Genomic DNA, 22,552 nt, shown 5'->3' on the forward strand with positions numbered 1-22,552 from the left:
GTTTACCGTAACTAAGCTCTCTGGCCAATCAGCACACTGGCTTCCCCTTGTCTCCAAATCCCCGGCAAGCCCTCCACAATCGCAGACTACACCTCACCTTGTCACCTATTGACCAGACTTCCTCTAACCTTTCTTCTCAACCAACAACTTTGTTTTCCGCCCATTGATCGCCCCCTTTGGCACGCCCGTATACAAATCGAGCCATGATTAACTGATTTATAGTTCATAGTCCATACCGCCGCTCCGCCCTAACGCGTCGCTCTTCCTACTGTTACGCGACTCGTAACAGAACCGACACGCGTCTCACCCATTATCGCCGGTGTCCTAGTGCCGGCCTGTCGCGCCATGGCCGGACGAACGCGAATGCAGGTTGGCTCAGCGCCATGGATTGAAGAGGAGCGGTCTTCGGCGACACAGATTGCCCAGTCTGAGGTCGAGGAATTCACCTTCTCCGTTCAGAATGACTTCGACTGGTTAAATGAACATATGGCCGAGGTCTTTAGCGAGAATCAAATGTGCGCGAATGCGAGTGTTGAGAAGTAATATCATCTTGCTAATGAAGAAATAGAAATGTCGCCGAGATCTTCAAGACTCCTGGTAAACTTAGAGGCAAAACCCCCCGGACTGTAAGGAAGGCGAATCCAGGAGAAAGCCGCGTGGTAAGTATTTGATTTACAATATCATAACCTTCAACAAGTTGAGCTCACAATCTGCGATTAGCCCCTTTCAAACATCTTTTCCTCGACTCCCAAGGGCGGCCCCAATCCTTTTGCCGTAGCGAACCATGGCAGACCAAACACTCCTCGTGTTAAGATAGCGGTTGACCCTCAACCTTCACCACCAAAAGCTTTCGTTTCGACCAGTCCACTGAAGCAGACTGCTTCCTCAAAACCTGTACCACAGGCAGAACCAGCATCCGTAGTAGATTCTGGATATCACGGAAGCCAGTCTCAAGATGTGATGGAAGTAGACGACTCCGCTGTCCTGGATGAAGAAACTCAACCGTCTAGCCCTCAAAACAGTGCCCACGTGGGTCGTGTAGCGTTTTATATGTCACCAATCCACAAAGACATGCGAAGCCCTGCACACCCGTCATCCGACCCGGCTCCAGAATCGGGTGTCGGCGATTCGCCTACCCAGTATTTTACTGCTCATGCCGCAGCTGCACCTTCACCTACCAAGGACCTTTCGCACCATGAAACCACAACACCTATAGGCTCGCCCGCCGCACCACCTTCTCCTATCTTGGAGGAGAGTCCGACGCCTGCTAAAGTTACTGAAAACGGCCATACCCCGTCGGCTGAACCCCCAGATGTGGATATCGGTGTGACAGAGACAGTTATAGATGAAGTGCCACGGTCGCCCTCTGATGGGTCGAGCCCAATTCGACCTATCGTGAGGAAGAGCAGTCTTAATTTCGCTTCTTTACCTGCACGAGAACCTATTACTCATAAAAGCATTGGTAATCGGATCTCAAGAACGAGCCATTTGGACCAGAATCGTCCCAGCTATTATCGTCACACGGGAGGCAAAAGCATCGGACACGCGAAACAAGATGTTATAGATGATGAGAATGATGAGATGGATATTGATGACTTCCCAGCGCCTCCAAACCCTCAAACAGATACAGACGATGCAGCTGTCCATAGCAAAACGTACACGCAACGGCTCCAAGATCAAATAAACAAACTCGGTAAACCACAAGCAAATGTCCAGCAAGTTTCGAAAGCAACAATGAATCCCAGCACATCGCCAAGCTCTCCAGTGACAAGTGCACCCCCACAGTCTACTCCAGGTCGACGGGCAGTATCACCGAACAAAATGCCAGCGACCCCAGGCGCATTCCCTGAAGATGATGATGATTGGATCGAACCACTTGGTACTCCAGATGATGCTTCAAATTTTAAAAGTCCGCGACCCGGTCTCTCCAAGAGTTACACGACGGACGTCATGGAAGGTGTTTCTGGCAAGAACACTATCAGTGAGCCTGATTTTGCGGTGCCAACAACAAAATCACAAATCACCAACACCAATCCTCTGCGATCTCCTGTACTTGAACGGACTGCTGGTGTCTTTGGCCATCACAAGTCAGTTTCGGTTCCTGTTCTCCCTGTTATGGGTCAAAATAACGATGGTGAAAACGCCATCAAGAAGACAATATCAGTTTCCAACCCACCACTTACAACAGTTGCGGAAGACGGGCAGCCTACGACTCCAAAATCACCATCGCGTGGATTCAACAACAGCCCTCTAAAGCAGGTTAAAAACAAGTTGTCCTCTATCCTTAAGAGCTCTAGAGGACTCTTGGCCAGTAGTGCTGCGATTAGCGCAGAAGGCAAATCCTCCCTTCTCTCTCCATCTACCACTCGACTGGGTCTGCACATAGGTCCCTCCACAGAATCACTCAGGTCGCCGACAGCAAAGGAGCCTCAATCTCTTTACCCCGATTTATCTCGTCAAGTCACTGAAACGCAAACAATTGCAAGCACGGCTAGTCCAGAACGAACTGAAGGCAGAAGGACCAGAGCATCCATCGAGAGAGAAAAGGCGGAAGAAAAGCGCAAGAAAGAAGAGGCTAAGGAAGCACGTCGACAGGCTGAGCAAATGGAGAAGCTTGAGAAAGCGCGTGAGAAAGAGCGAGAGAAGGCGCGCGTGTTCAGCAAAGAACAAGAACGCTTGGCAGCTATGGAGAAGCAGTTGGCTGAACAGAAAGAACAAGAAAAGCGAATTGCGATGGCCACTCCTGCTAATGTTGCGAAGTCCGCTAAGAACAATTCGCGGAAACCCAAGTCGCAGGCTGTCTCGGATGATCAGGGTGTAGATGCTCCTGGGATAGAGGAGAAAACTGAAGACGTTGAGATGTCCGACGCACCAAATACGATGCCACCTCCTTCGGTTTCTCGTATGGCAGCTCCCTCATCAGCTATGAAGACAAGGGAAATCAAGCGACCTGTTAGGCCAACCAAGGAGACCAGCAAGGCAAAGCAGGCGCCTACAGTAATTCGTGTCAATATGGGCTCTCAGCAATCTCACTACCACCCGTCTAATAGTATGCTTTCGTCAAGCTTGCATGACACTCTATCGCAGTCTCAGGTCAAAAGCAAAGCAAGCCAGCCTTCACTGCAAACAAAACCGTCCCTCCAAAGCCTTAAGAGCTCGACATCATCCGCTGGCAGGCCGAAGGCTCTCGAAGTTGCGGCGAGAAGAAAAGAGCAGGAAGAACGCGAAGCTCAGCGCAAGCGAGATGCTAAAGCAGAGTTAGACCGGAAACGAGCGGCTTTGCAAGAGGAAGAGAGGCGCCAAGAACAGCAGAGAAAACTTGAAGCTGAACAACAGAAGGAAGAAGAACGAAAGCAGGCAGCTTTGCAAGCCGAAGCAAAGAAGAACGCCCAGAGACAAGCAATGCTCGAGAAAGCGAAGCAAACTAGAGCGCCCCCTCCAGCAGTCCGTAGCCAACCTAGTGGGCCTCCAGACTATAGTAGAAGTGAAGCGGGTTCTTCTAGACCGCCATCGCGGATGAATTCGACGGCCCCGCGTTCCCAGGACGAAAGCAGCCGGCCAGTAAATGCGGTGCTTTCAAATGCCTCCAAAGCACAGGCGAAGCGACCCTTAGCACAAGAAAGCGGCGATGATAGTGCACCGCACTCAGCGCTGATCCGGAACGGAGCGGGCTTTCAGCCGAAAGAATCCAAGCGTATGCGGATGACAGACGAGCTGAATGATCCCGCAGAGACCGAGAAACAGCCGAGTCTGAAGGGGGCACCGGTGCGCCCATCTGGTGGTTTGAAGAAGGTAAGCTATGCGTGGAAAGATAGTGTTGGAGAAAGCTAACATAGGAAGCAGGACCTGCCTACGAAGCCAATGTTCCCCACTGGTTACACTAATGCCCCATCACAGAACGTGACGAGGGATCTATTCAAGGCAACGGTGACGAGCCAACACAATAGCCACATCAAAGCTGCGCATCCATTGGACATGGCGCAGGTATCCAAGAGTGCTATCCCTTTTGCGTCCAATACACATGGTGTGGCAGGGTCTAGTAAGACACCAGCGCGTCCTGCTGGAATAGCAGCCGCCAAGTCGGCTGCCAAGTCGGCAACACGCTCATCCCCAAGGTTTCAGAATGGCGAGTCCATTGAACTGCCAGAGATCAATACGGACGACGAGGATGATGAAGATGAAGATGATGGTAAAGGTTTGGTCGCAGACTGGGCCGATTCGCCCAACCTCCGACGAGCTCTTGTAGAACAAGAGAATAAGAATCCGTTCGAGGTGTTTGGAGCACCAGCCCCCCTGAACATGGAGGAAGTTTTTGCCCGAAGCAAGGATCGCTTCCCAAAGTTCCGAGCGCGAACATCGAGCGCCAACTGGAGTGGACCGGATGGACTGACCGAGGAGGATATACGGAAGGACCTGGCAGCCCGTGAGAGGATGAGAAGAGAGGGGGGCTGGTCATATGATATGGGTCGCGAGATGGTATGAGATTGATTATTGATTATTTTAGCGTCCGGTCATAACTACTGAAGGACGTGTTCCATCGCAACTTGATTAGACTACGTGTACGGCTGGAAGCCACGGGTTAAATAGCATCAGGTCGGTGTTGGGCTATATTCATCATGCTCCGGAGGTTTTGGTTTTGTCTCTGTTTTCGAGGGCATGAAATTAAGTTAGGATCGGTATGGGCTGATGACAAACTCCTTTTCTCACGGCCAGACATGAAGATGGGTGGCGGACGTGCGTAATGAGAATATAAATGACTATTCCACTATCGAGCCTGAATTTGGGTAGCATTGCTTCGTTCCTTTTTTCTCCCTCGACTCCATATGATATTGTGCATCGTGCCATCTACGCAGTGACAAACGCCTCCTACCTACGGTACTCTCAAGAATCCTGTGTAACTCAACAGGTGTAAAGGTAAACGATTGTTCATCTACATGTATATGTGTATACCTGATGCCATAGTGCTGATAATAAATAATTCATGGAGCCTTTATTTTGCCCCTTTTATTCTTATTATTCATTTCTATTTTATTTTATTTTTTCATTCACATTGAAGCATTCCGGGGGCTATAGAGACTATCGCGCATTGCTATATTTGCATTGTGACGTCATTTGCAGCTCACCCCTCATGCAAATTAACTGGGATGACTGGATCTTGATTTGCCCACATCACCGAGAGTCTGACAAGGGACAGAAGTACGAGTAGCTCAGGCAGTAGCTCAGGTGCTCCCCTCACTTTGCTTTCCCGCCTTTTCACGACAGATGTTGTCGGAGCCGATGCAAAGAGAGAGAGTCGCCCTGCTTTCCCCCGTGTTCCCTTGCTATTATGTTCCATGTCTTTCTGTTGGCACCCGCTGTCGTGGATGCGTCAGGGAAAGATTAATATGCGCGTTCTGTGAATGGAAGTTGAAGTCCCACGTCATACCTTATATGTACATGGGTACAATACCTACCCAAATATGACAGACATATTTTGGTAAGAAGACGGCGAGGATGCCCAAGGTGAAAGCTTAGTCTAAGTAGGTATCTACTTAAGTAGGCAGCAGGCCAGGTAGGTAGGTAGGTAGGTAGGTAGGTAGGTAGACAGTTAGATATATAAGTATTTGAGATGGCGTCTCTCACCTGTTACGCCGGTTTCGTTCTTCCAGTGCTTATATTGTGTCAGACTTTTCCCCCGTGTTGTAGCTTTTGGTTGTCTGGTGATTCAACCACGATACCTACAGTACCAGGTCTCATGCATACCAGTTTGTCTTACCTAGTATCTACTTACAACTACCACTCATAAAACATACCTATGTTGCCTAGGGTAAAATAGCACGCCTACGGCAATACATACATACAAGCAATCGACACATGCATACTAGTGTATATGTATGTAGCTAGCTGTCTCTTGGCTCTCAACGTTCAGCGTGAGATTGCCTCATTCTACAGGTACCATCTGCAACTTGGGGTTTTCAACCTTGGAAGCAAGATACCCAGGTATCAAGTCAAACATCCGCCCACACCAACACAACTACCTATGTACATGTCGTGGCAAGCTGATCGGTGTGTATGACCTTAAGGTATGTAGGTACCTAGGTTATTGACAGTCGATTTATCTCTGAGACATACATTAACTTTTAGAGGTACCTACATGTCCACATGCGCTGTCATTTATTAAGCTTAAGTAAGTACATATAAGTACCTAACTAAGCCTTAGGTACCCACATGCCACCCACCTGTACCACAGGACATCATAGGTAGGGAACCTTGGAAGGTTAATAGGTGCACAACCCCCACCTCAGGTGCCTGTCAAGCTGTCTGGTACTTGCCTACAGTTCCTCCACCAACGGGGGCCTATTGACTGACCAGCGTGAGATAGATAGGTACTTACCTCCCCAGCTCTCAATCCACACCAATTGAGGACACAGCCTTCTTCACCATTTACCATTCATTCACCTTTCACCATTCAGATAGCATTCCTCCCTTGCTTGCCCATTCTCGCCATTCTCCATTCTCATATCAAAGCCCCGCGTTTACTTCCTTCTTTCCTTCTTGCCTTCTTGCCTGCTTACCCTACCCCAGCATTGGCCGTACATCCTCCCGTCTGGTCTGGCTCCTTTTTACTGGTCCACCGTCCACCTACCACACACACAACCACGGCTACGTATTCTAAGGGCGCGTACTAGATACTTCTATGTCTAAGTATCTATCTACCTAGGTAGCATCTATCAGGGATTCTACCTAGTGGCACCGTCACACCGAAGGCAGGTAGCAGGTACGTAAAGGTTAACGTACATAGTACCTAGGTGTCGAGGGTGTTTAGGAAGGGATTGCGGCGGTAGGCAGGCGAGCGAGACAGCCAGCCTACTACTACCCCAGTACAGGGACGAGACGGTTCGACAGAAATATAAACACCTGCACATTCCATCGTTACCACTAGCAATCGCTGCGGCGGCTAGACTATGTACCAACTGTCTACCTATGCAAGCAACTGCTCGTCATACATCCGTTCTCTGATCCTGTCCATTCTTCCGCCCCGAGCCTTGGATTGCAATTCCAAGCTTGAACTCGCCTTTTCTGGCTATCTCTAAGTATCTACTAACTGTCTGTGCCTTGGTGGTCATAGCCGCGGTCAGCCGCAATTGGTGTATGCTTCCCACCACGAATCTCGAGTTATTGCCCTGCCCCTCCTCAAATGATCGTCGGCTACCATTCCTGGCTTCCCCTCCGTTCAATCACAGGCCCATCGCGTGGTGGCCCTTGCCAATAGCCGGCCACCATGCCGAAGTGGGATAAAACACGGAATTACTATGCGGACCTCGAGCTGCAGCCCTCGGCGTCGCCCGATGAGATCAAGAAGCAGTTCAAAAAACTAGGTACGTCTGGTAACTACCTACACATTCTACACATCCTACACATCACTTCATCCGGCGACACGTACTGATATCCCCCTTCTCAGCTTTGAAGTACCATCCCGACCGCAACCCGGGCAGGGAAGCCGAAGTCAATCCCAAATTTCAAATCATCCAGTCGGCCCACGAGATTCTGACTGATGATACGCTGAAAAAGCAATACGATGAAGCACGCCGCACATATTCATCTCGCTACCCCGGTTCCTCGGGGGTGAAAGGTAACCCGTGGCAAGATGCTGCGAAAGCCTACCCACCTCCTCCACGACGCCAGCCCAACCCCCAAACCCGTCCAACCTCAGGGGCTCAACGTTATGAGAACTTTGCTAGCGGCATGCCGCGTAATGCGCGACCACGCACTCCGAAAGATGACCCCCAGTTCCGACGAAGCAACGCAGAAGCATGGGACCATATCCGACCTAATGCTTCGCGTAGGAATACCCAGACACGGCCCACTACTCCCGGGAGAGCTCCTCCAGGAAGGGCTCCTACGTCGGCAACGCGCGAATCGAGGCCGGCACCAACTCCGCCTCCAAGGACAGCATATCAGAAACAGAAACAAGAGGCGGCGTTCGGCACAGGTAAAAAAACTGGCTTTACCCCGAGATCTAGTGTAGCAGACGAGCCACCTGTTACCAACAAGAATTACTATACCAACCGTACCCACTCGAATTTGTTCACTGAGCCGGAGTCTATCCCTGAAACCGCTACTCACAATGCCGGTGCCTCGGCCGCTGCGGATCCATTCGCTTACTTGAGAGATCATTTTGTGGATAACCGCCAAAGAACGCCGTATCACACCCCCGGCGGCGAGAGGACGAGCCTCTTTGACAGTAGCCCGGGTCTAGGGCGCTCGACAAGCACCCGTACCCCGCCTCGGCCCTTCGAGATGCCAGGCTCGTTTCCACGCCCAAGACCGCGAAGTGCCAGCCCTGCCAGAGGGTCCAGTAATGATGGCGGCTCTGAAGATTCAGCTAAAGAAAACATCAATGTTAACGGAGTTTCTAGTCGAAATGCTGCGACTGCTCAGCCGAAAGCTAGTGGACCACAGCCGGCTACCGCTTCCTATAGTAAGTTATATAAGCTCCGTTCGGTCAAGTCCATCTTGCTAACGACCGACAGGACCTTCGCCTAATTCAACCACAGCTTCAAGTCAGCCCAACGGCAATGGCTCGTCAGTGTATGCGTCACAAAATCTTCTGAACCGTCTCCAGGCACAATTCACTACAGCTACCACTGCCCCTCGACCAAGTCGGTCATCCCATGAACATTATGGCCGAAAAAGTGATCGGTTATCATATTATGCAGGTTACCAGCTGTCAAATCCTTCAAGCGATGGAAATAGGTCCCACAATCTCAAGACTTTATATCCCATCGAAAGGAATCAAAGGGAAACTCTCAATCATTTGGTCAAGAAATATTCCTTAAATGGCGAAAAAGGAGATAAGAGTGATGGGCAAGTGATGGACGGCAGACCTCAGCAACCCTTGCACAAACTCAAAAACAACCATAAAAAGGCCGACGCTAACAGTGCTTCTTTTAGCTTCGGCTTTCGCGATGGGCCCAATGTGGCTAATACCAATGCTACTTACAATACCTTTACAAGAAACAGCACTGAAAATATCAACACAAGGTTTGTAGACGATGAGATGGTCGATGACTGGCAGTTTAAGGCAGGTTCTGCTTCTGCCAATGAGGCAACGACGCCTTCAAAACCACGACCACAGTCCAGGAACCGTCCCATTCGTCGGCCAACACCCTTGTCAAAACCTTCCCTTCCAACGCGCGCACCCCAAGCGCAGGAAGCACCAGGTGATACAGCAGCTGGTGCGAATGGATTTTCAGCGGGGGTTTGGAATGAAAAGATAGGATCTCAGCATTTCGAGCCACAGTCTACGAATAGCACGTCTACATCTCCTACTAGGCGTACCAATTCGAGAAGGTCCAAGTCGTTCAAAATGACAGCAGGGACGGCGGCAGTGGTGGATGAAGAGAGTGAATCACCTAGCGATGATCCCGGCCCACCATTCACGGTACCAGATGCTATGGATATTGACACTCCACCAACCGAGAAGGCAAAAGAGGCACCTAAAGCTGCTCAGGCCAACAGCGCTCGGCCGTATTTCACCGAACCCCACCGGCCGGATTGGAGAGCAGGTGATATCAATGGTGTTGCTTCAAAGACATCTGGTCTAGCCTCAAGCACCGACGGCGCAAAAGATGATTCTTCTGAGATTAACGGGCCTCAGCCGGTAGTCAGCGCTGCAGACCATGTTCCATCGAAGCATGTAGGCTCCGAGGATTCCGAAGAGTTTCGCACGACTTTCTCGGATTTTCGAAAGGTTGAACCCTTTATGGATCCATCACCCAGTGGACTTGGTTCATTTGCAGACCTGAAGTCAACTCTTCCCTTCAAGAGCCAGCCGTCGGAACAAATTCCTCTGGACACCAACCCTGCTGATGGGCCCTTGGAATTCCCTCCTCCGCCTGTGGCTCCTCGACTTCCACCTACGATGGGAGTGGCCGGTCTGCGACCGAATAATTCATCATTTAGAAAATATGCACAGGACTTCAACAACTACATGGACAGGTGGGATTCGTTCAATAACAAGGTCATTACTCATTTTTCTACTCGGCAAGAAGAGTTCAAGTCACGCCGCTTACGGCGTGGCGCCAATTGGCTTGAAGATGGGGCGCGTGACTATCTTACGGAAGTGGACCAAGATCTAGATGTTCAAAAGAAGTACTTTGACGCTTGTACGGAACACCGTAAAAGAGTTGCCGAATATATGGACTTTAGAGATCGGGTCCGATAGGACGGTCCTCTCACCACGCCATATCCTAATATTGACGGTGCATACGAAGTGCCTTTCAGCCACAACGTACAAGCTTCCGCCATTGCTAACTCGATGAGTCGACTGAGGATACGCACAACCTCAGCACGGGAGCCAAAAGACCTGGATAGCATTCGCCTTCCAAGGCCACTTTCGAAGCCGCCTTCTGTGCATTTTGCCCCGAGATCCTCAGTACACAAACACCATGATCAATGAATATTATGCTCCTATTTGCTTTAAGGAGTAGTGTAGCTAATATGCTGCTACACCTACATAGGCAGCAGTTCTATGGTGTCGCATTTCCGGGTTTGACCATCTCATTGGCTTGATCAGTTGTTCGATGGATGGATAGAAAACACGGAAGGGGGAAATAGACGTGGGGCTGTTGGACGTTTCCCTCATCATCTAGTATCTTTCTCCGTATACCGCTGTTCCCGGTTTTCTACCTTTGTGAGAAAGGGCAAATGTGCAGCGTATGCTATAGGAACCTGTGACTCATAGATGCCTTACGACGCAAACGAAATCATGAATTATGCGAATACTATTACCTCGCCCCAAAGCCAATTGGCTCCCAGATGTGCCTTCTAAACAGAACGCGCGCCGCTGGCCATGGGGCTTTAATCCGAAGATACTAGAAAAACATGCTAGTGGACGCTTTGTTGTGCGTTAACAGTCGTGACTTTGAAGAGTCGTCTACCTCGAGACATCGAGATGTTTTTAGAGCTCAAAACCCTTCTTAATGTCCATACGACAGATGACCAACATGCTGGGTCGAACGTTCAGTTGCCCAACCATGAGTCCTCAAGACTTTATCATAGCCTCTATTCCATTCTGGCGCATCCTCATTCAAGTCTCAGGGGATACAGACTCGTGGAGATTTGTAGATAGACGATTGTTGAATACTGAGATTATGGCGTTGATGCGCGTCCTTTTTCTTTCTGTTATCGCGTGTCAGGGGCTTGGCTGTGCTCTCTGCACTGAGGCAATCACAAGGATGTGAGAGGTTGGATGAACATTGGGAATGAGGATGACGATGATGTAGAGATAGAGGGACAATAGACATGAGGATAACTTAGATCACTAATGTGTGTAGATGTTGCATCTTCGTGTAACTGCTACTAGATACTAACGTCTGGATTAATCCCCCGTGGCATGAATTCGATAGTATAGTAAAGACTAGATCAATTGTATAACTAGTCCCTAATGTCATAAGCAAACAATTTAAATGGATCACATAGCCCTTGGGAATCCTAGCGGTTTGCTATGTCATAGCTAACTCCAAGACCCTCTCATACGATGACACAGTTGACTACATATGCCCCTCCCTTGGTCTTTTATACAAGCGCGAGTTATTCTAATCTAGCACAACTACGTCCTCTCCATCAACTTCTGGTAAGTGGTGTAAGCCGATGCTTGTAGTTCTTACGGAACGGGAGAATGAGGGTCAGTGGGATTATATCATAGTTGCTCTGCTTGTCAAATTATTGAGGTATCTATCAGGGGTCTGGAGACGGAGGAATAAAGAGATACATGGTATACAGCCAGCAAAGTCCGAAAACTTTCAGACTCTTGACCACTGTGGATTTTGTGCCACGATGAGAGCCTCACTGTATACCTTGTACAGCCTTTCTGACAGTATCTGCGCTAGCTAGGAGCTGAAGAGGAAGGTTTGGATTGTAAATATTAAAAAAAAGGTGAGGGACTTACACTCGGGAAGACAATTCTCCTATGAACGTCAAACTAGTTTATTTATGGAGAACTTTATGGACTTGGAGTATTGTTCTTCGATATAGCCATGCGCTGATTCGATATTGGGGACTATCAGGTTACTGAGCTGAGGGCCTTGTCTTGGTTGAGATTGATAAGTAAGTTCGCCTGAGGACAGGAAGTTAGGAGAGTAGTGCGAATATAGGTATGAGTTCTGTCTATGATTGTAGGAATGAATACCTTTATGAGCACAGCAGCTCATACGACGGTGAATGTATCGGAATAGTATCAAGGTCGTCGGTAGCAGGCCTAGAAGCACGCCAATGATGGCGATGATGGCCTCGGCAGAGAGATTCTTCATTGTACTGAAGTCTAAAGGGGCTGGCCGACGTTTTAGAGATTTCGGGTTGATGATATTATGGGGAAAGTAATTGGTTTAGGAAATGACTTGAAGAAACTGTGAGAAACATCAAGAACAGGAGGATGGTGTACTACATGTTCAGGGCTGTGAGCAGAAATATAAGCCACCAACGGCGAGACATGTGTGGTTTATTGCAGAAATAAGCTGTTGGTGCGGGGCAGGGATATCAAGACGGATCAAAGGAAATAATATCAATAAAAAGTGTTTAGAGAGGGAGAATGCTTCGTGGACAAGGCAGAAGATATTTTAGCATTCGCAAGACATTTACTCGGGCGTCAAGCGCTTATTAATAGAGATTTGATAGAAGCGTGTTATAATTGAGAATAACATTGTCCCGCCAGAGAACCTTGCATAAACGCCGAAAGTTTGCCAAGAGTCTTTCATCGATCAGACGAGCGCCACAGCTCTCATTAACAAATCAAATATAAACACCTCCTGCGCCTTTCTGGATAAACACCGATGTATCTGACCCCCAAAAAAGAAAAAAGTCCAACGAGAAATGTCAGAACGGCTGTACAAGGTATACAGTAAGACTCTCATTGTGGCACAAGGTCTAAAAGGTTAGAAGTCTGAAGACATTTAGACTTCTCTGACTATATACACTGTATCACTTTGTTCCTCTGCCCTGACAAGAAACGACACAACTGTCGGGCGTCTCTCCGACTCCGACTCCGACAACCGGAATATAAGCCTAGCTCCGGTCCCTCTATAAAATATGCCTTTGAAAAGGCATGTTCTTCAGATGCATTGGTAATATACTTACTAAGAAATATCACGAATCGGCCTAGGGACCAAGATATTTGGGAAGGCATGTAGCTGCCGCACTCGTTGCGCTGCCGGTGGCAGCTTGTGTAACACCACAGTGACCTTTGATTCGTGCATGTATTCCTCGCTCGTGCCAGCTCCGTCATCAGAAACTTACCGGCCTATAACAACGTAGAACTCTCAACGATATTTTCCGGGGCATAAGTTAGGTAGGCACCCATCAAGAAAATGAGTTAGTGTACCTCTGGAGTTACTGGGAAAGGGCGGCAAACTGTAGTCAAGGTTATGACTGATGATCATAATGGGAGACAGCCAAGAGTTCACCGAACGTGCAAGGAGACGCCAAAGAAAGGATATAGTCCGAGGATATGCATTGTTGAAGGCGTTTTATTGTTAACTCATTATCCAGCAGTAGCAGAATACGCCGCGTACTAGATTCCACCCTCCCATGACTTGATTGTACACGTGAACCGTGTCTATTGTTTCCTTAAAATCCATCAAACTGTTTCAAAAGACCCTTCGAAAAATCTCAACCAAGGAGACGATTTACCCAGACCTTACTTTCCCACGCCATTTTCCCTTTATAGACCTTAGAAAATTTTCGTATCGGGTATCACACTGATTATCCTGTCGACTGGTTGTATTCTAAATTAACGGAGTGTAATCAACTTGCTCTCGCCACACTCGCTCTTAATGCTGTTGCTGTTGTGGTTGTCTAGGCCCGGGACAATGATGTCCATATGAAAGAGAATATGGTTCTCCACATTTGTAGCAGAAGTGCTGTCCGCACCGGCACCTAAATAAAAGGTAAAAAATACGTCATTGATGCATGGTCTGATAGGCCGATGCGCGTCGAAGTACTTACGAAATGTGATCGCAACCAGTAACTGGGACACTCAATGTTAGCCTCGACGACTCTTGATCTATAGCCATATCGGCTGCACACAAGCTTTCAGGGACTTGGATTTTTTGAGGAGAATTAAATGGTGATAAATTGGTACCGGGGAGCATGAGATTGAAGGAGGCAGAAAATGAGAAGAAAAAAAAGGGGGGAGGGGGGGGGAGAAAAGTCCTTACCCTTTTCCACCAGTCTACGGCAAGAGGGACACCGTTTCCAGCCTTTTCTTTTGGCAAGGGAGATCAATTTATCTTCCATCGCATGATCTTGGAGCAATTTATCCCAGTCGCAGGGAACAAAATGTGACTTCTCCCCACAACGTTTGCAGGTTTTTGCAGCACACAAGGGACACGTGCCAACCCGCTGCCCTCGGTTTGCAACTGGAATGAATCCCCCACAACCTGGTACCCAGCAGTATAACGCGGACCGTGGAGTGGTTAATTCTTCAACCTTATTCGAATACAATTCTGCTTGTTGAGGAGTAAGAGCACCCGACTGGAGAAGTACGTTTATCTCGAACACGTTGCAGCATCCTGCGGGACGGAATGGATTGGAATTAAGGGCACTGAGCGCGTTTTCCTTGATGCAGTCTCTGCAATGGCTGTGCCCGCACTGCGCGTGATGAATAAGGTGGGCAGGATACTCATCTTGGCATATGTCGCATTGAAGTTTAGGTTGAGGCGGTGGCAAGCTTCGACCCGGCGCATTATGAAATTGCCTCATTCGGGGTTGCGCTGGGCCCGCCATTGGAGCTGGCAAGTCCATTCTGTTGGTTGATCGGTTCATTGTAGCAATACGGACCGTTATGGAACATAATGCCTACTCGAGCTGCGAACTGACAAAAGTACATTTCGTCAGCGTATTACCACAAAAGCAAGGTTAGCAGCATCGTGTGCATATTATGGATGGGTCCTTTAATGTCAGACAGTGGCAAGGTAAAGAGGAAATGTGAAAGTGGATGGGAAAGCCTTGGGTAAAGCAAACCTTAATCTGGATGTTCCAGGTCGCAATCATCCGAGCATTTAGGTGCTCTGCTTTTTAGGTGAGTCCTCGACTGCGAATTTACTGTATAAGTAATAGAGTTGAGGGTGGTGTATGAACCCGTGTGGGTTGGACGGTAAATTGGTGGAGATTTCTCAAAGGTGCTTAAATGGAGACGGTGGCAGGTTGAGAGAGAGGGGTGGGCAAGGACAGATGCGAAGTCGATGTAGAGTGTGTTTCACATGACAGGAGATTCGGCTACTGGCCAAGGTGAAACTATCCAGGTTGGAGAATTCCGAGTATAGAGAAGAGAGAGAGGGGAAGAGAAAGGCGAGGAGGTGTTGGACAGCGTGGAAGGAAGGAAACAACGTGATGTGATAGTGCCGATGAGTCTTGATAAAGTAACTTCTGCAGGTCTATCTAGGTTAAAGAAGGCTACCTAGAGGGTCCAGCAGAGACGCAAGCAGCATGTATGCTAGAATATAGAGAGATAAAGAGGGAACAAGGGAGTGGGCATCAGCGCGTGCTGAGATTCAAGACCTAGAATCATTCCTATGTCGCGCGCCTGGACCCGTGAACGGACAAGAGCCTACCAAAGTCGAGCTTCGAACTGTCCGTTGCGACCGTGCCACTGGTTTGGTCTGCTTTTGGGAAGAAGAGATGAACTATTAAGAGATGTAGAAGAGACAGGTAGCCGTGCTGTGTTGCTAATGGGCAGGTAGACCATTTATTTACCACAATATTGAGCCACAGTAGTGGCTATGGAATTGCATCCAACATCCCTTTTGTTTACCTTTGACGTTACAGGTATTATTGTTATGATATCGAAACATCTACTGATGGAAACTACATATCCCACCTGTACTGATAGGCACCTTACTTAAACTTCGTGCTTCCTTGCTCAATTTTCTCCTTTGCCTTGTATTATACAAACTTATCAGACACATATGTACCATATATATGCACTTCAAGGAAGTGTAGACATACCTACTGATACAACACGGGGCTCATGTCGGTGATGGCACGATATAGGCAACATACATACAACACGTCTATACATGTAGGTACCTAAGTATTGTTTGAACAAAACGATAAGACTACGTACATATTGATGCGTTCTTGAAGGGTGTGGTGACGAGCTAATCACGATTTAGGTAATTTTCACCAGATATTACTGAAGGTTGTGGCCATCTCGGCCCCTACCTAAGCAATACTCTACCAAAGTTCTCACTCGAGCAGGTTGAAGGTTTCATAAAAATATGTAAATAACCACATTCAGGTTCAATATCCAACATATAGCACTACATGAATGCATGTCTTGGGAAAAATGTGCCAAGCTAGAAATATACATTAAGAAATGTTAAAGATCATTAACCTAAAAGGCTTTATTAAGTGATTTATGCATAGTCCTTGTTTACTTCTTTTTAAAATAATATTCATATGATATGATTAAAGACAAAAGGCGCTTTAATATTATGTCCAAGAATTATAGGGTTTATAAGTACCTATTGTCTATCTACCTTGTTCTCTACTCTTAGTTGTTCACGTTCGAAGTTTAACAAAGGGATAAAAACTCTACATCAGCACACCAAATATATGTGTATAAAATCGCATAACGATATGCTTGACACGAAAATTTGCTTAATCTTCTAAATACCGCATCGCCTTAAAAGCCTAAAACCTGATTTCGCTACCTAACAATATTATTTTGGTGCAGAAAACACTTTCAACCTGAGAGGTAGAGCGAGAAAAGATTCACTCAAGAGATGGACCGCGAACCAGGCACGCCTCAGCCCTCGGCTGAACAGCCACGCCCTAGGCGAAGCCTGCCTGGCTTCAAAGCCCCTATGGTGACAGGTCTTTTGTTGGCGTATATCTATCTCTCTTGGGTGATCCATTACTTTTCTGTCGTGCCTACACAAGACCCTCAGCCAAGCTTTCAAAACACAAATGCCACTTACTACAATGTACTGAACGTCTCCGTTAATGCAAGCGGTGATGAAATCTTCCAGGGGTATGATCATCAATTAATCAGGCTTAAAAATGCTACTCCAGATGCCTCTAGAAAGGCTCATGCTCTTAATTTCACCAGCTTGGCCACGAAAGAGGAGGCCAAACGGGCGTTCACAGTTCTAAACGGAAACCAGTCGGTGCTTGTACAATTTTGAAGTCTTAAACTTGGCGTTGGGGTACTTCAAGTGTATTTATACCTCGTCGTAGACTTATGTAAATCATCTAACTGGTGGACGATCGTCTGGCGTTTCCCCAGTCGTTCACTGCCAGTATTCTCTCATCCTCATTAGACGCCTCAATGACCGTTCTCGAACGACCAGAAGGCCCGCATTCCATAGCCAAAAAATGATTTCGATGACCCATCGCTGACAGTTCCAATGGGTTGATACATTATTAACGGGCCAGGACTGCACAAGCCGCCGTATTATGCGCACATGCAGCTAGCGAATACGACCAACACATACTGCTTGGTAAAACAGCCTGGCCGAGTTAGGCCGTACGCGCCATCTCACATCTCCAACGTAGTATCCTCGGCCGTCGATGTTATCGTATACTTGATGGATTGTGTCACGCTGCGTAGGGGATCTGACTATCACGCTTAGAGTCAGTAAAAATATATCGGGGTTGAAAACTATCGAAAAAAGGCAGATATGTTTCAAATAAAAGGCAATCGTGTCTGGTGTTATTTACTGTTGATGGCCCAGTGACGAGGGTCGCGTTGATCTATAGGGCGGTATATAGCCACATCGAACGTAGTGCCCATATCATGAGGCTGATAATGTCTCGCATGCGGAGAGGATGAAGGCGCTGGGCGATATCTATCCGGGTAAAGGCTCCTGCGATGATTGTATCTACGCCTTTTATTTTCATATTTATTAGTTACCGGGTTAGGGTACTCCAATGGTCTTGGACAAAACTTACGGCATAATAGTAGTAATCAAAACCGGTTATAAAATAAAACAAGTGCTCATAAACCTAGCAGTATAGCAATTTTGATAGCTCTTGTGATGGCTACATGTGGATTTTATGTGTTGCTTGAATCTGAGTTTATTCTGCTCGATATCAAGAATACTCCCTTACGACCAGCCACCGCAATGCGCACTTTCCGGACCGTCTCCAAGTAGCTATATTCTCTAGTAGACGATAGGTAAACTTACACAAAACTTTCATCCGCAAAATGCAGCCCTACGCCAAAACCGGTATTGTGTAAGCTTCTAACCTTATTCCTCAGGTGAGTCGCCAGATCCTAGCCAGAATTGTACCTAGGCACCTGACTTGCCTCAGCAAGTGGTATCGAAGTGTCATGAAACGGCCATCTCAATGTGTTGTAATTGCAGAGGTGATATTGTGACCTAGTGTCCCAGCACTGTAGCCATCATAGCCTAGGCCATAGCTGCCAATAAGAAGTTCCTTTAGGGGCCTAGGCTGTTTATGGTCCATACGCATCATCAAAAGCAAATATAAGGGGGTGGGAGCACTAAACTCATATCCCTCATATCTTTAGGTTCAACAGTGCCTTGGCTTCAGACTAGGCAGCTAGATTACAGTTTTTATGCCAGCTTTAGAACATATTTAAAGGTAGAGATCAACACGTATTAACCCTTAAACCGTGAGCCCATAATACTCCAACAACATCGTCCAAAATGGCCAGCGATACTACGCATGTAGTAGCGCCCAAGGCAGCGCACACATATACGGTTATTCTTTTACATGGCCGTGATAGCACATCACGAGAATTTGCGGACGAGTTCTTTGAGAGTGAGGCGTCAGGGCCACTTGACCAGCCACGAACACTTCTAGACCTTTTCCCAAACATCAGATGGGTGTTTCCCAGTGCCTCGATTACGAAGTCAAAACGCTTTGATGTCTTTATGTCTCAATGGTTTGACATATGGTCAGTCGAAAACCCAGCGGAACAACCAGAATTACAACAACCCGGATTACATCAGAGTACACAAAGAATTCTCGATATCATCAAGAATGAAGAGACTTTGGTCCCACGAGAGAATATATTTCTTGGTGGAATAAGCCAAGGATGCGCAACTGCGATAACTGCCTATTTTGCGGATACTACGAGATTGGCTGGGTTCATAGGACTATGCGGCTGGATGCCCGTCACATCACACACACAGACGCACCAAGAGGTTACGGAATCGAACCACACTACACCTATATTTCTGGGTCATTCGGCAGACGACGACGTCGTTCCAATAGATAATGGCAGAGAGTTGAGAGATATCCTTCAATCACGGCAGCTTGAAGTAGAATGGAAGGAATATGTGGACGGTGGCCATTGGATTAATGAACCTCAGGGCGTTGACGATATTGCTGGGTTTCTGTACAGATATGCTACTTGTAACAACTCGGAACTATAAAATCTAGCGACGCGGGCAGCTGCTCTGGTGCAGGCTTGTTTCTAGTGTCAGGGAATGGAGATTCTCAGGGTGCATTGGGATTTGCATATACCTGAGGACCAGTGCCAGCAAAGTCAAACACAGCCGATCCCGTCTCTCCATCTATTGAGATAGAAAGCGCCATGTGAGTACCGTCATCCATGTAATCGACCGCTCTTAAAGCTGCGCTAGACCTGTGCTTCTGCTTTAGGAGGGCACGCACAGTGTCACGGAACCAAGGAAGCCTAATTTCCGATATACATCACGGACCAAGGAATACTGTATATAACGCTAAGAAAGGGAATAAGGGGCGAAAACTAGAACTTCCCTCCTTGTGCAATAACAGAACAAATACATGAAACCACAGCAGGGCAGTACTGTGACACACAGCTAGTTCTGCGTTGCGCCGGATTGCAAACATGTATTTGTAGACTTCTTTCAGCGATTGCTCCTGGATAAGAGCCTGGATTAAGTCTATGCCTTTCTTGTTTGCTGCAACCTGAGCCTTCAGATCAGAAAGGTTATCGCTTAAGGTTCGAGTTCCGGACACGCCCGAATCGACCTTTTTCAACCAGCTTCTCAGCATGATGGCCGCGCGACGCCACATAGAAGATGATCTCGCCTTGGCTGAAAATAGGAGTCACGACGGTGATATCCGGTAGATGAGTGCCACCCTGAGAAGGATGATTTGAGACTAAGACACCACCTTCCTCTAGTTTGCATTTCCACAGTTCATGCATGTGTTTGACGCAAAACTGCATGCTTCCCAGATGTACCGGCACGTGAGGGGCATTGGCGACGAGGCCTCCATCAGGAGAAAACATGGCGCCTGAGAAATCTAGGCGCTCTTTGACATTGGTGGAAACAGAAGTTTTCTGGGGTGTTCTACCCATCTGTTCGGCAATTTCCTAGTAGATGCACGTCTGTTTCGGTTTTCCCGACAGCCGCATCAAAGTGACTACCTTTTCGGTAGCAGGCTGGGCCTGGATGAGCACTCGCCGACTCAGGGCCAACGACAAATAGCCCATTTCTCCAAAAGAGCATAGAGCCGCCTCCTGCTGCGACACTTTTCAGAATGTCAGAGTTAAGCACAGAGATTTCAGCGTCTGATAACTCACGTGTTTATATCTAATTGGGGGGATTGGATGGAAATACCAGCCGTAACTGTCTCGAAGACATGATCATATGTCCCTGAGAAACGCGAAACGTCGGTTGATGTTCCTCCCATGTCGAAACCAATAGTTGGCTTGCGTTGCTCCGCATCCCAAGAAGTCTGTGCATACCCAACAACGCCACCAGCTGGGCCAGACAGAATACTCCTAAGACTGCCAAAGCTCCTAAAGTCTACCAGCCCACCGTCCGACTACATGAACTCGCACCGGAGGTCATCCGAGGCGAGCCTACTTTTGAAGTGGGCAGATATCGAGGGACTTTGAGGATTATGTCGTTCTTCCCGGGGACAGAGGTGTGTGTGTCCGTAACAGTACCACTTCTGTCATTAGAGGTTATCGCCAATGAACCTATATACCGGCGATGAGAGTTTTGATGAAGTAAAGGATAAAAAGGCAACCGATTGCTCCTTTAATCTGCGCCACATCCTTCTTTTGTATTTTGATTTTAACACCGACGATGGGCACCTTGACTCATGTTCGATCTGTTGTGTGCTCCTTCTGACCAATGAATGAGACGGAATCAGAAGTCCGTATGCGCCGTCAAATAGGTCCCCCGCGTTGCGCCTCGTCCCGTAGCGTCGGAGGTGGATGTCCGTCTGCGACCATCATGGAAAGGGTCCCAAGTAGGTGTGCACGCTATTTAATTAGCCCACCGTCCCCAGATCCCTCTCGCGATATATCTATTTCGTTCGCTATCCAAGCACAAAGTCAGTGGCACCTTGCCTGCTGAACTACCAGCTAGTCGCACAGTATGTCGTCCTCCACAGTCATCGCTCAAGAGCCCCAGGTTCAGACTAATGAGCCCATTGTCCTGACAACGGGGGCAGCTGTGCGACTCGCGGCGAGGAATAATGAGCACACTCATTCAACGTCGGGGCTCGCCCCTGGCTATCTGCAAGCAAACCTCATAATGCTGCCCTCAAAATATGCCTCTGACTTCCGAGATCTGTGCGCGCGGAATCCAGTGCCCTGTCCCCTTATCGCAGAGTCGCGCAACCCGGGCGATTATGCTGCGCTTCAATCTTACTTGCCCGGGGTCCCTGACGAGCAGATGGCGCGGGCTCTAGACCTGCGCACCGATTGCCCCAAGTTCAACGTGTACGAGAACTCGCAGTTGAAGCTCGCCGGTATACCGGATATTCTCGAGCACTGGACTGCGGATCACGTCGCATTCCTGATCGGCTGTAGCTACAGCTTCGAATCGGCCCTCGTGCGCGCCGGCTTGCCGCCTCGGCACACCGTACTGGACCGCAATGTGCCCATGTACCGCACCAGCATCCCGCTGAACCCCGCCGGCGTGTTCATGGGTGGCACGTACGTGGTGTCCATGCGGCCGTACAAGAAAGCCGATATTGAAACGGTGCGGGCCATCACGCGGCGCTATCTACCTACACATGGCGAGTGCATCGCGTGGGGCTGGGATGCTGTCGAGAGGTTGGGCATCAAAGATATCAATGTGACACAATGGGGCGATGCGCCGCTGACGATGGACGGTCGGCCCTTGGGTGATGTATTCGGAGACGAAGACAACGTCCCTGTCTTTTGGGGCTGCGGCGTAACCCCGCAGGAAGCTGTCATGAGGGCCGAGCTGGACGGCGTGGTAATGGGACATGCCCCTGGCCACATGTTATTGTTAGACTGTCTGGAGGATCAAGTGCTTGTTTGAGTACACAACCAGGTATTCATCATCCCATAGCATGGGAACCACTTTACCTTGAGCTCGGCTTTATTATTTATTTAGCAGGTTGTTTCATAGCGGGTGTTCATACATAGTACATTGGTTTATTTTATTTTTTTCTGACATTAAAGGTTGTTGAATCTAGATGTGATTTCTATGGGTGAGCAAGTAGTACGTTGATAATTTGGATAATATGGTTTCGGTAACACTGAGTCTATGGGGGGGGGGGGGGGGGGCGCGGCGCGGGGGGGGGGGGGGGGGGGGGGGGGGGGGGGGGAGGTGGGGAGGGGATATGGTGA

The 22,552-nt window shown here is 48.4% G+C and overlaps 7 protein-coding genes across 7 annotated transcripts; 5 read left to right on the forward strand and 2 right to left on the reverse strand.

Moving 5' to 3' along the window:
• Positions 1–106: 106 nt before the first annotated feature.
• On the forward strand, positions 107–4,807 carry F5B22DRAFT_623543 (uncharacterized protein). Its single transcript, XM_047976070.1, has 4 exons — positions 107–515; positions 569–659; positions 721–3,792; positions 3,844–4,807. Exons 1-4 carry the CDS (start codon positions 346–348, stop codon positions 4,480–4,482), a joined length of 3,972 nt encoding a protein of 1,323 aa, XP_047826672.1. The 5' UTR covers positions 107–345; the 3' UTR covers positions 4,483–4,807.
• A 2,310-nt stretch (positions 4,808–7,117) lies between these two features.
• On the forward strand, positions 7,118–10,586 carry F5B22DRAFT_447404 (uncharacterized protein). The gene is made up of 3 exons (XM_047971929.1): positions 7,118–7,358; positions 7,442–8,461; positions 8,514–10,586. The coding sequence occupies exons 1-3, from the start codon at positions 7,262–7,264 to the stop codon at positions 10,205–10,207; spliced, it is 2,811 nt and encodes a 936-aa protein (XP_047826673.1). The 5' UTR covers positions 7,118–7,261; the 3' UTR covers positions 10,208–10,586.
• Positions 10,587–13,745: 3,159 nt separating this feature from the next.
• F5B22DRAFT_623554 (uncharacterized protein) lies at positions 13,746–14,299 on the reverse strand. Its single transcript, XM_047976071.1, has 3 exons — positions 14,196–14,299; positions 13,984–14,005; positions 13,746–13,914 (listed from the first exon to the last, which is right to left on the reverse strand). The coding sequence occupies exons 1-3, from the start codon at positions 14,272–14,274 to the stop codon at positions 13,809–13,811; spliced, it is 207 nt and encodes a 68-aa protein (XP_047826674.1). The 5' UTR covers positions 14,275–14,299; the 3' UTR covers positions 13,746–13,808.
• A 2,430-nt stretch (positions 14,300–16,729) lies between these two features.
• On the forward strand, positions 16,730–17,165 carry F5B22DRAFT_660210 (uncharacterized protein; the record flags this gene model as incomplete). The annotated part of the gene is made up of 1 exon (XM_047980261.1): positions 16,730–17,165. Exon 1 carries the CDS (start codon positions 16,764–16,766, stop codon positions 17,163–17,165), a length of 402 nt encoding a protein of 133 aa, XP_047826675.1. The 5' UTR covers positions 16,730–16,763.
• Positions 17,166–18,653: 1,488 nt separating this feature from the next.
• F5B22DRAFT_660212 (lysophospholipase II) lies at positions 18,654–19,654 on the forward strand (the record flags this gene model as incomplete). Its single annotated transcript, XM_047980262.1, has 1 exon — positions 18,654–19,654. The coding sequence occupies one exon, from the start codon at positions 18,654–18,656 to the stop codon at positions 19,383–19,385; it is 732 nt and encodes a 243-aa protein (XP_047826676.1). The 3' UTR covers positions 19,386–19,654.
• Positions 19,655–19,924: 270 nt separating this feature from the next.
• On the reverse strand, positions 19,925–20,631 carry F5B22DRAFT_650690 (Hydantoinase B/oxoprolinase-domain-containing protein; the record flags this gene model as incomplete). Its single annotated transcript, XM_047979350.1, has 3 exons — positions 19,925–20,311; positions 20,366–20,469; positions 20,559–20,631. 3 exons carry the CDS (start codon positions 20,629–20,631, stop codon positions 19,925–19,927), a joined length of 564 nt encoding a protein of 187 aa, XP_047826677.1.
• Positions 20,632–21,082: 451 nt separating this feature from the next.
• Positions 21,083–22,389, forward strand: F5B22DRAFT_447473 (DUF1445 domain-containing protein). Its single transcript, XM_047971930.1, has one exon. The coding sequence runs from the start codon at positions 21,327–21,329 to the stop codon at positions 22,239–22,241; it is 915 nt and encodes a 304-aa protein (XP_047826678.1). The 5' UTR covers positions 21,083–21,326; the 3' UTR covers positions 22,242–22,389.
• Positions 22,390–22,552: the final 163 nt, after the last annotated feature.

Source organism: Xylaria bambusicola (genome assembly GCF_022495145.1).
Source record: "Xylaria bambusicola strain CBS 139988 unplaced genomic scaffold F5B22scaffold_57, whole genome shotgun sequence".
NCBI classification, from domain to species: Eukaryota; Fungi; Ascomycota; class Sordariomycetes; order Xylariales; family Xylariaceae; genus Xylaria; species Xylaria bambusicola.